At 34.6% G+C, this 13,549-nt stretch overlaps 1 protein-coding gene across 5 annotated transcripts in view; it reads left to right on the forward strand.

Moving 5' to 3' along the window:
- The first annotated feature begins 266 nt into the window (after positions 1-266).
- The window catches only part of LOC110455289 (segment polarity protein dishevelled homolog DVL-3-like), a 55,943-nt gene continuing 42,660 nt past the window's right edge, over positions 267-13,549 (forward strand). For 3 of the 5 annotated variants that reach the window (XM_021505325.1, XM_021505326.1, XM_021505328.1), the window contains exons 1-4: positions 267-735; positions 2,797-2,866; positions 10,501-10,625; positions 11,378-11,457. In XM_021505325.1, the coding sequence (XP_021361000.1) occupies positions 575-735; positions 2,797-2,866; positions 10,501-10,625; positions 11,378-11,457 (436 nt within the window). In that variant the 5' untranslated portion in view covers positions 267-574. The remainder of the gene's footprint in view (positions 736-2,796; positions 2,867-10,500; positions 10,626-11,377; positions 11,458-13,549) is intronic. The other 2 variants (XM_021505327.1, XM_021505329.1) reach the window with 2 other exon arrangements.

The following is a 13,549-nucleotide window of genomic DNA, read 5'->3' on the forward strand; positions in this document are numbered from 1 at the left end:
TTTTTTTTTTCTCTGTCTGATATTTCTTTATAGGAACGGGCAATCTGAAAGGATTGTTTATCGCTGTTCCATTTTGTTGGTTGTCACCCCCTATATCATAATAGAAGTTATAACCACAATACGTTCATATCAAAATTTAATGCATGATTTAGCAACGCATTGCAAACAATGTCGACAAATTAGTAATGTTTGGGCAAAACAATGGTATTTATTGATATATTTTAATTTGTGTATCGATTAGTCATCCCAAATCACAAGCACCTGCTTTACTTCATAAGCAGGACTTGTCGTCACCGTAGTAAAATATCTTCAAGACATTATTTATCTAGCATGAACGACATTTCTATAATTGATTTTAAAAAGAGATTATATACTGAGTGAAAAAAAGTCTAAGAGATATTTAAAGCAAAAACTATGATAAAGTTGCATATATTTTCGGAATTCAGATTCTTGCCTCCCGTTAGAGCCTCGGTCTGACATCAGTCTTGGAACACTGAAAATATTTGGACGCCATCTTGCAGAAGATAACTGATCATCATTGTGGGATTTTCCGTGGATATCTCCTTCCTTCGGGATGGAGGAGACTAAAATAATTTACTACATCGATGATGAGGATACTCCATATTTGATAAAATTACCGATACCTGCCGATCGTGTCACTTTGGGGGATTTCAAGAATGCTTTGAACCGTCCAAATTATAAATTCTTTTTCAAGTCTGTGGATGACGACTTTGGGTAAGTGATAAAACGAGACATTGAATTTGATCGACCGATTTTAGTATTTTAACACTCTTAGATGTACTATATATTTACGTATAGGTATGTTTTAACGACAACATCGCTGTTGATGTTGCATTGGTACCCTTTGTTCGTGCTGCAGAAGTAGACATCGTCGGCAACTTTATTAAGTGCAAGGTCGTTTGAAATCTGTGATACAGTGAAGAAAAAGTGGAATATCACCACAGATGAGTCGGGTTTCCATTGTTGAGTATCAAAACACGATTTCAAAGAAAGTATGAAGTGTTATTATAATACTGTTTGAACTAAACAAACCATCGGCGTCCCAGTAAACACCCTACGAGGCCCTACATTTGTGTTTATTGTAATGTTTTGAGTGACAGGTGAAAACTGGCGGTGAAAATGTGTGTGTGTTAGGGGGGGGGGGGGGGGGGGGGGGGTGTATCATTAAATTATATATCATTAATCAACAATATTGACATGTTATTTCATGACATAAAAGAACACTGACATCGACATTACTATAAACACCTACAGTTTAAGTTATATTTTGAAGATCATGTTGTAAGGAGATACAGAGAAAGAAAACCTCAGTGTATTTTGTGAAGGGACATTGGAAATAGTTTTGGGGATTATGTCTGCGTGTAGTGTGTTCAATTCAACAACAGTTTTTGGAAAACATGCCAATACATAGTCCAGAAAGCTTGAGACACCATCTAGTAATTTGTGCTGAGATGGCATTGATCAGTATATAGTGAAATGATTAGTTTGGTTAACGCAAAGTTGTAGATGATAAATGTGACAAAAAAAGAATAAATGTTCCTATTCAAAAAGGAGTGAACACACTGATCAGACTGCTATGAGATAGTTTGATGTAAATGGATAAGTAATAAATGGAAAGGAAAAGTGTTGAATTGCTTATTTCAATATTGAACTGGATTTTTTGTTGTTAGAAGTGATGATTAGTAAGAATTCTTCAGGTGATTCCCAAACTGAAATTAGCACATTTTTAATGGAATATTTCTGACAGTGACCCAGCTCTCATGATGCACTACAATTTTTATTGTCAGCTCCACAGAATGACAGTTTGATATTGGAATATTTGAATTCATGTTTGAGTTATTGACCAATTCCTGAAGATTTACTATTTGCGTACTGAACAACACATCACTGTATGCTATATATATATGTCGTCAGTGATAACTGCTACATCACAAGAACCAAGACCCAGTGTACGTTATATTACATAAGTATGGTTTTCAACTTGAAACAATAAAAATGATGCCAGTATGTTTTAAATTTACAATTTGTATTCTAAAATGAAATTGATGGTGTTGAGTCCCCTTTTCGTAATAAAAGTTAAAAACAACTTCAGGGTCAGTGCTACTTACGTATGGATAAGTTATTTGTGTGACGGGAAACAAGTAGTTTAGGCCTTGATTGAACATTTACATACATTTCTGTTTTTAAGCCCATCATCATCAGATGGTTAGCTATTCAAATCACACTGGTCCGTCGTCTGTTCTTAAACAATTCTTGTTATTATTACTGAAAAAAAGTCGGCTGTAACTCTTGTTTTTTGTTTATTTGTGAAATGTGATGAATTCATGAATAATTGACTGTTCATGTACTTAATATAGTGAATAAATGCATTACATAAATATGTAAATTTTAAAACATGGGACTTGGCTAGATGCCCAGTCATAACAAATCTTTTATGTTTACAAATAAGTAAGGAAAATAATTCATGAATGCATGTGATTTTGAAGTCAGATATTGTTGCCAGTCATACCACGTACATGTAACAGATCTTGACTGGACCAATCAGCAATGACCAGCTATAGAGCACAGTTGGTAGATTGTCTCTCAAAGTGCACAGGTTTCAGGTTCTTTAATTTCTTGATCATCTGTCAAAATCATATGGATGATTAATTTAAGTGATTCTTAAGTCTTTAAACTGTGTGCATGTTATAAGTTGGTTGTAATATATATATTATTTTTTATTTCCAAAATTTCAAGTTCACCTTATCTTCTAATGGCCTTTTTTTTATTTTGCAGTGTTGTTAAAGAAGAAATAATTGATGATGAAACCCGATTACCCTGTTTTAATGGACGAGTAGTATCATGGGTATGTATCTTTAATTGATGATGAGACCCGATTACCCTGTTTTAATGGACGAGTAGTATCATGGGTATGTATCTTTAATTGAGGTATTAATCTCCTGTTGTAAATATTCTTGTGTTTACCCAGTGATTTTGGGACACATTCATTTTAAATACAGGACTCGTGCTTTTCCTGTAAGGCTCACTCCTGTCTTCAAAGCCTGGGACTCATCATTACTTTGAAAATGATGCTGAGGACTCGAATATAACAAATACTCTTTTCAAATTCAGAAATTGACATGCATTGCAATATGTAAAGATACATATTGGAATGCACATTCTGTGTTAACGAACACAACATTAGTTTCAGTTTACAATATATCAAATATTTGTTCATGTTTTATGTAAATTTAATTAGGTTTGCTATTACCATGTAATTTGTGATTGAAATGGGGGAAAAATGTGAATGTGTGGGTGAGTCAGCATTTCCCTAGCAGGAGTAGTTGTGTCTAGATCATATGTATACACATGGTTAGTATATATTGTCTAGGCCTGTTCTAGTGTAGTATTTCATCCAGCTAGTTCTTAACAGTATGCCAGATTCTGTTTTTAAAATATCCCAGATTCTGTTTTTAAAATATCCCTATTACTGCAGAAGCTACAAAATTGCAACAGTTGATTTTTTTCCCATATTAATATGCGCATGATTGCACCAACTGCGGATTTAGGGCTAGTTACATAATATTTGACATTCCAGAATGTATAAGAGGTGTTCTGGGTTTCTCTACACTGCTAAACATTTCTTTTTCCAATAATCTGGATAGAAAACTGTACCCTATTTCTTGGATCACACTTCAGCAGCTGTGATTAAAATTTGTAACACATATGACAATGTATGTGTGTACATCAATTCAGTGATTATAATTAGCTGGTTTATATGATACAGAATATTTAATACTTCCAGTTTGTATGATATTATGTTTGTGTAAATTTGTGTTTAAGAATCATTAATGAATTAAAATTAACAATGCAAACAATTATTTACACATATATTGTAACCATTGTTAAGTTTATGCATTGAGTGATACTATATAGAAAGATGACCTGGTCTAAGTGAAATCACGTGTTCGTGAAATAAAAGTACTGTAACCTGCAGTATTTGTTGTACAAACATGTGATCTTTGCCCTAGTAATAATATAACAGACCTGTTCTACAACAGTAGTGTGGCACAGTGATTAACCCAAGATTGTCAGTCAATTAGACAACTCCATAAACTCACACCATTATTAATTAGTATAATGCAGGGGTTCATCTTGATAAGGTGTGGTATTGATGATAAAAACATTGCAGCATCATTTATGAATCATCACACAATACTGTAGCAACCCCTCTGCTGAAATGGTGGAATCCATTTTGAAGTATGGTTGTGGTCAAACTCTAATTATAGAAGAGTGCAATGTTCGTGTAAAGGTAAGGGCAACTAGTAGGAACACCAGGTGGTTTATAGTGAAACTAGACATCATTGGGATGTTAATTGGAAATATCTGTTTTTAATTCCTTTGATGCCATGGAGAAATCAATAGCTGGGTCATGTTGGGACCAATCATTGTACTAGGACCACTTTTGATAACTGCTAAATTTCTTCTATAATTTATTTTATGGACAGATGATATCACATGTGGGAGATAATAAACTGATAAGGTGTTAAATATTGTAAGGCCAAATAAATCATATGTATGTTTCCTATTCCAATACATATATATACGAGGAGAAAAAATCCTGTCTTCCTAAAATATTTATATTTCATAGCCAAAATTCAGGAAATTTAGTATGAACATCCAAACTTTTTTTGTAGAATTCAATCAGTTAGAACCACTGAGTGAGAAACCACAGATGTTTGTGATTGGTTAAAACCGTTAAAATCAAATTTTATTACAAAATTACATAATTGTGTCTATAAATTCTACTATTGTTCCATGTTACCGGCATAAACATCTTTGAACATCTCTCTAATAACTGACGATGCTGAGTGCCCCACCCCATACTTTTCATTGACATCATCATCTGTATATATATAGCAATTGTTTCCTATATTCTTTACTCATGTTTTCTGTGATCAATGTTCTAATGATCACCCAGGCAAAAAAATAAAATGAATATGTTAAAGTTGCAGTGGTGAGCACATGTAATGTCGGTTCTAAAGAAAGTAATTTCGGAAATCTACCATCCACCAAAAAATCTGAAATTATGTTTTGTCTACTTAATGGCAAGGGTTTGTAGCAGGAGTGGAAGTCCTGTAGACATCGTCGGAAACTTCCTGTAGCTAAATTAACGTACACGTGTGTGATCACAGCACAGTAAGGGCAACTACAGGTCTGAGAGGTTTTGGGGGTATTGAAATGATACAAATCTGGAGGGATGTAAATATTTTATGCTCAACTTGAAAGGCTGGTGTCTAAGCCAGGGCACTGTGGTAGGTGCTGTGAAGCTACTGATCGTATGGTAGGTGCTGCAAGGCTACTAATCGTACAAGTTAAGACACAGCATTTTTATTGTAAATACTTTTTTTTTTGCTCCTAATCTTTCTATCATAGCAAGGTAATACCTTATCAAGGCAAGTCTGCTCTTAAGCTTTAGTCAACCTCTATGTTTTCATACTTTTGAGTAAATATATTCAAATATTGATACATGTTGATCAGTATTCATTTTGTTGTAAATAGCTTATTACAACAGAAAAGTATTAAAAGAAATTAGATACAGGTATAAATTAAAGATAGGCTATACCTGTCATTGACCTACTCCAGGTAATGCTTGATTAAACTGTCATTTAATGAAGTTACAGTCTGGTAACCATGTTTGTCTGTCTGCCAACAGAGTTGTACATGTACATTTGTAACTCAACAGAAAAATATCTACATATATGTTAATACAATTTATTAAAAAAAAAAACAGCCATTCATGTTTGAACATTTCATGCTTAAAAATGTTGTCCCCTAATTCCTAATTACCAGGCTATGGATAAATAACAAGGGAATAATAAGGACTTTCTTTCCCTGAATTTCAAGATTTTGTGATGAAACGTTTAACCACCTTTTTGTGTTTTGAAAATAAAATAAAACTTAATGGATCCCATTTCTTTGAGTTAAAAGATCATTCTTAAGGAAACTACATTACAGGCCCTCCATTTGCTGAATCACCAGATATAAAGAAAACTACTTAAGTTGTCATTCTGTGGTTCTGTTATATATATTATTATAAAATTCTCCATTAAATGTGATTCCTAGGTACATTTACTTGAGCAGTAATTCAGTTCAGTTTCTAGACGTTCATTGTCACCTCCTGGCTTTGAAGTTTTGCTTTATAGATGGCTTCACCTAGATCGAGATATAAAAGTAGATAGTGCTCCCAAACAGTCATATTTAGTATCTCCTCGATGTCTGTTTACATTCACAAACTGTTTTGATCCTGTAGCTGCAGTTATAACTCACCACTATCCTGGAGCACTGGAGCTTACAGATAGACCATTGAACCATAGGCAACGAGATGTATTTCTCCAGTAAGGTTTCAGTATGGAGCGCAGCAAATGTTTGTGTAATTCTGGGGATCCTGATGTAAAATTTACATATTAAATACACACTTCTACGATCATCAAAAAGTACGCTATTAATATGTCGGTGTATCAAGTATTGTCAAGATTTTTATTTCTGTTTAATCATTGAACCGAATGATTTCTCTGCAACACATTTTGTTTCTACTTGGATGCTCCTATGAAAATGTCCAACAGAAAACATTGCTGCAGTAAATAGACATGTTTATGTATCTAATGTAACGTTCTCTATTTTTTCGTGTTCTTGTAAAATGGATCACTCATCTGACATGCAGTACAAACATTGCTATAGTGTACAGATGTTAACATTAAAAACACTGGAGATTGTGTATGTAAAGAACAAATGAAGCAAGGAAGTGTTTTCTATAGACTGGCATACTGACAAAAGCTTTACCCCCAAAAAAAGTAAGACACATGCCCCATACTTATAAATGAGGTCATGATTCTGTTGCAGTAATTATGATGCCAATAAAGAAAGCTCCCCTCCCAGGAAAAGTGGTGGGGTGAATAGGACTGATTTAAATCATTAGGGAGAGATCTTTTTTGCATGTCTTTCATCAAGGTTTCTTTGAATGTGAGCAGTAGATTTGTTCCATCACCCCTCCCACCTTCTCTACAGAGGTAAAACTGTTGCGGTAAATATCTGTAGGTTTTGATGTCAATAAATATACCATCTATCTGAATATTGGAAAATAAAGTAACGTTTACAGGGTGTGGCTGAGATGCCCTGTAGGACTTCCAGGAATAAACACAGCACTGCCAAGACTGCAGGCATAAGCCAAGGTTAGAAACGGTGGAAAGAATTGAAGCATAACCACAAAATTTGGCATTATAATGCATGAAAGTTCAACATTCATTTTCAGTTCCTCGGTAGAAATAATTTAAAGAAGTTTGCTTTGCTGCTTATCTAGGACCCTGCCAGGCAACTGTTGTTAAATTAAATTGTTATTAAAATTGATGTTTTGTTACAACATACAAAATCTCATTGTGCTTAAAATTGACAGATTTGATCGAAGTATTTGGATATTTAAATGTACTGGTCAGTATGTAAAAGTAGTAGCAATGTCAATGAACTGGATATATATAACTTCTCATATCAATATTAACAATTTCTCTCTAGCATCGTGTAAGTATAGTTACCATACCAGACTTACATATAGAGGGTTGTTAGGTACATTATACCTTGTCTATATTGGGACTAATGAAAAGATTGTCAGAATAAGTACTACAGTATATGTACACATATCAACTTACATCTACAATTAGGGAAGTTTTGTGGTCTTCCTAGTTATTAAAAAAAAATACAGTTGTTCAGATTTCTTTTGAAAAAAAGTAATTTGTGTTAAAATCTTTCGAAGTTGCATAGAGAGATATTATAAGTTGTGGTTTCATAATTAGTTTACATGATTAGTGTACATAATTACACTGTAGTCATTTCCTCTTCCCCCAGGTGGTTGTTGAACCAGTGTCTATACTCTAGTTATAGGGATTTCATGAAAAGTGCATAAGGAACAATGTGAAAGCCGTATATTATTCTGTTGTTATACTGGATTAACTCCCTTTGTGATCAGGATGTCAACCTGACCTGATGATAATAGTACATATTCAAGATAAATGTAGTATCTTGTGAAAAATCTAAATACCTTCAATTAAAACCAAATGACATGGCGGGATAGTAGACCAATAAGTACTTAATACAGGTTTAGAAGTTGATGGTCTTAATTGTTTTGGTAGGTAATTATATTATAATGTAATTTCTGTCTGAAATCACCAGAGTTTTACATGTTTGTCTGTCCCCAGCTGTGAGTACAAGTAACTGTATGTATGTACAAAGTCTACAAACAAATAGAACTGGACAAAGCTTAAGCTCTAAATTGAGTGTACTAGGTAATCTGTACAAAACACAACATTGGATTTAAGCTCAAGTTGGACTAGAGACACACAAAAACTAACATCTTCTGGCTAGGGCTTATGTGGCTAGCTTAGACCTGGTGCCATTGTCACCCACAGTGTTGAAGATCGGTTAATAAAACATGTCTGACTTCACGTAAATAAAGTGCTACATTCTACATAGGGTTGAGTCCAAACTAAATGTTTAGGTAACGTTGTGTTTTTGTTTTATTCAGCTTTATCCAAATTATTGTGTAATGGTCAACATAATGTTGCATCAGAATTTTTCATTCTCGTCAAATACAATCCAGGATTAAGAACTGTAGATAAGACAGATATAAATTGGTATTCAATACAGGTGAGGGGATTCAGGCCGGCGAGTACCTTTTCTTTGGCAGGATATGAAATGAATAACTCTCAAAATAGATGTAGAAAAAAATAAGACTTAAGTTTACTTCACTTTTAATGATTTGCCCTATAACAATATCCTTACAATATTTGGAAGTACATTTGAATTTGAAAAGATATCTTTTTGCAGTGCTAATATAACTGACACTCGTTAATTTAGGCTATGTAAGACAGATTAAATGCATGTAGTAATTTTCTATTCTACCACATGAACATGAGCTTGATTTATGTTATTGAGACTTATAATTTATACGGTACATTTAAAAGACCATCCACACATGTCAGAGGACCAACAAAGAACTTCAAAATTTATATTAAGTTTGTGTTACCTGTATTTTCATGGTATTGAATGACACAGAAAACAAAAAACAACCATGCTTATGGTGCACTTCTTGTGATCATTTTCTTTCCTTTTTGTTTGTGTAGTTGACATTGAAGTTAGCATGATAAAAACACTATTATCAGTAACATTACAACCATACACCATCTTTTGGGTAAAATTCAAATTTTACAAGGATTGTATTTCCTACACAGTAGTCAAGATAATTTTATCTTGTGTCGATCAGTCAAGGTTTCATTTTCGGTACAAGTGGGTATGGGTGTCCATTTTATGTGAGCCCTGTGTTCATTGATTGTACAAAGCAGTGATTAATGGCAGGTCTTCCTCCATTTAACAGCCTGTCAGTACAAACAAAGCTAATAATAGCTCTCTTTTAATGTTACATTTAACCTCATCACACCAATCACCGGTAATGGGAGGGTCCAGACAACAGAACAGGCATGCTCCATTATGGAACTATGGGTGTTATTACCTGGGGTATGCAAGATCAAAGGCTTCCTCAATACACTAGGACTTTGTAGTATGGAGGTGTAGCTCTACCATTACTAAGAGGGCCCACTGATATGAGGTAGTGATGTCTGGTTAGCTTTAATTTGTAGTATAGGTAGGACTTTGTAGTATGGAGGTATAACTCTACCATTACTAAGAGGGCCCACTGATATGAGATGGTGATGTCTGGTTAGCTTTAATTTGTAATATAGGCAGGACTTTATAGTATGGAAGTGTAAGCTCTACCATTACTAAGAGGGGCCCACTGATATGAGATGGTGATGTCTGGTTAGCTTTAATTTGTAGTATAGGCAGGACTTTGTATTATGGAGGTATAGCTCTACCATTACTAAGAGGGGCCCACTGATATGAGATGGTGATGTCTGGTTAGCTTTAATTTGTAGTATAGAAAGGACTTTGTAGTATGGAGGTATAGCTCTACTATTACTAAGAGGGGCCCACTGACATGCAATGGTGATGACTGGTTAGCTTTAATTTGTAGTATAGGTAGGACTTTGTTGCAATTCAACTTTAGAAGAAATATGAATGTTGCGGACAACACGAGGTTAAAAAAATGCAATGTATGTTTGGGGTTTGAATAAGATGTTTTATTTTTGATTTGTTTGCAGATGTCAAAAGTATTATAATAATAATGAAATGTTCATTTTATGTGCCAAAGTAAGGGGGGGGGGGGGGCACAAACATGTTATGTTTTTGAGAAACTACAGAAGAAGAAAAAGTTGTTTACAATGTTACATACAACAGACTTTAAAAATTCATTCATAAATTCATTCTCAGGTGGTAATAATTAAAATTAAAAGGGATTGAAGATAAAAGATATGAGATTTTAAGAAGAGATTGTTTTTAAAATATTCCAAATAGGATTTTTTTTAGAAAGTGACATATCCTGTTCTATATTTCCAGTTGGTGCCAGCAGAGAGCAGTACGTCAGATACCCAATCACAATGTACGGATTCACAGTCGGGGGATGTACAGATGCCTTCCGAGAGGCTTGGTGGTATTGGGGACAGTCGGCCGCCATCTTTTCAGTGAGTCGACATAAGTCACAGTATTAATGTAGATATCTGTTTTGATGGTTACATTCATGCTAACTCTGTCATATGTATATATGTAATGGAGTTAAAATGAAATTCATCTGCTGAAGGTCTACAGAAGCATTTTGCAGCAAACAAGAAAGAAATGGTTTGCAGAATAATAAGATGTTTTAGAATGTTTTTCTGATTGGATGATATATTATCTTGGTTTGTGAAACTTGTTAGATGAAGTCATTATAACCTATATTAGTATACCCAATATGGGCAGAATATGGGCATAGAGTAATTTTACAGATATTGCTTATCTTTAGGGAAACCTGTGGTAAAATAATCACTTATCAGCATGAAATTAATTGATGTATACATATAGAAAAAGAATGAAAACAATATTTGGAGATACATCTGGAAAAGTTGCTGCTGTTCTTAAAAATAAATCGAGAGGTTATAAAAGAACATTGAAAGAAATTCAGATGCAACCAGGAAGAATTTATTATAAATACAGACAATTCCTTTTACTTTTAGCATCAGGCTTAAGTTTCCCGTATATTCCTTAACTTAGTATTATTGAGTTCAGGAAAGTTGCTTTCTGAAGGAAATTTTCTTAAGTTAGGGAATGTTGGAGAAACAAGAATCAGTATGCTAACGAAATAGTACTGCTTTAAACGGAAGAAGGAGAATTAGGGATGAGGACTTCTAAAAAAGTAAAATTGTTGGACAGAATTTAACCTTGGAAATCTATTTTGCAGTGCAAATGCGTCTGTCGTAAGTCGAGATCAGAGCTGTGACACGTGTACGGAGACCGACTCAGTCCTGAGTTCACGACGAGGTAGGTGGCGCCACCGTAGATGTTGTGTGTCTGTATTCAGGCTGTATCTATGTATGCTTGCACTTTTATCTGCTTGGTGTTTGCTATGTGATGAATGACTTCAACTTATGTGTGCTTTTGGTTACAGGTCAGAAACGCTTATGCCTAACTTGTGACCTCAAACTTTGCCTGACAGGTACTCGTAGTATTCAAATTTTAAAAGTTGACAGGGAAACAAAGTTATTACCAAAACAATTCTACACAAACAGTACAATTTGGACTAGGTTTCAAGCTTGGTAACATTACTGTATCAAAAGCAAAAAAAATCTCCTAATTTTGAATGATCAAGGAATTCTTTTTGAAGAAATCTTGAGTGGTATTAAGTTGAATTTTCTTCAGTTAAACAATTTACATTTCTGTATAAAGTTATCAATATCACAGTCTGTTTTCATAGTTTAACATCTAGTTTATATTAGGTGTGTAGTTGTGCATTTTTCTAAATCATTTGTAGTCCACATAAGCTATCATTTTTAGCTCACCTGCCCGAAGGGCAAGTGAGCTTATGTTATGGTGCGGCATCCGTCGTCCGTCCGTCCGGCGTCCGTCTGTCCGGCGTCAACTTTTTGCTTTAAACAACTTCTTCTCAATAACCAAAAGGCCTAGGAAGATGATATTTGGCCAGTAGCATGCTGGGATGAAGGGCTACCAAGTTTGTTCAAATAAATGACCTTTACCCACTTTCAAGGTCACAGGGGTCAAATATGTTAAAATCTTCAAACAACTTCTTCTCAATAACCAAAAGGCCCAGGGTACTGAAATTGGGCCTGTAGCATGCTGGGATGAAGGGCTACCAAGTTTGTTCAAATGAATGACCTTGACCAACTTTCAAGGTCACAGGGTCAAATGTCGTAAAATCTTCAAGCGACTTCTTTTCAATAAGCAAAAGAGCCAGGGTACTGAAATTGGGCCTGTAGCATGCTGTGATGAAGGACTACCATGTTAGTTCAAATGAATGACCTTGATCCACTTTCAACCTGATGTCCTTGTTCAACAATCAAGGTCAGAGGCGTCATATGTTTAAATCTTTTAATAGGTTCTTATGAAATCTTAAGATTAAAAGTGTTAGATTAATAACAGGTGAGCGATGCAGGCCCATTGGGCCTCTTGTTTTTTAAACAATTGTAAGGAAACTTTCAGTCAGCAGTTGCTAATGTTTTGCAAGACTAACTGTAATGTTCTGTGAGTGGTTACGTCATTAAAAGCTTCAATGCTGTACTTGATTTTGTTCGCAAGATTTTGCAACCTTCATCATGCCATAGTTGGTATAGCAGAGCAGCACTGAAAAGATTTAATTGTCTTTCAGGTCCTTGAAAGGCTTGAATGTGTTTTGAATGTCAATAAATTAGATTAAAGTATGTTCAAGGTCCTTGAGGTGCTTATCGCTGAAGCATATTTGACAGTTTGGTGTTCTCAAGTAGCACTTAGAGATAAATGTTTTAACATCAGTGCAACTGCATAACACACTGTTTGGGCTCAGAGTAAGCTTTTGTTGTGCTGGAGTAGAACAGTTAGACATTCTGTGCCAGGTTTTCATACTATTTTAGCAAGTTTTCTTGTCTTTTGAGTACAGAGTTATGTTACCTAATACCAATAGCCTTAGATATGCTGTTATTTCTAAGTGTCAGCATTTTGTTTGGTCTTTACCTTGGTAGAGTTCAGATTGACATCGACACAGGTCTCTGATATTGAACTAACCCTGTGCAGTGGACAACATGCTTCTGATTTTGTCGAATATGATGCTTCAAAATACAGCAATATTTGATACAGATCTGTATGCTTATATATATGATGGTTTGAGTGGAATTTAATATAAGATATAAAGGGGCAGGGGATTTTGATCAAACCTATGCTTGTGTGTGATGGTTTGACAGGAATTTTAAACATTAGATATTAAACCTCATTTGATTTGGATTATATCTAGATGCGTAAGTGTTTGATGCCGATACAGAAATTAAATGTTGACTAAAAGCCACATTAATATCCATTATGTAAATGCCGTGTCAATGTATAGCTGGGTTAAAGGGCAACACGTCAAGTACATTCTAGAAATAGA

Source organism: Mizuhopecten yessoensis, unplaced genomic scaffold (assembly GCF_002113885.1).
Source record: "Mizuhopecten yessoensis strain PY_sf001 unplaced genomic scaffold, ASM211388v2 scaffold8195, whole genome shotgun sequence".
Taxonomy (NCBI): domain Eukaryota; kingdom Metazoa; phylum Mollusca; class Bivalvia; order Pectinida; family Pectinidae; genus Mizuhopecten; species Mizuhopecten yessoensis.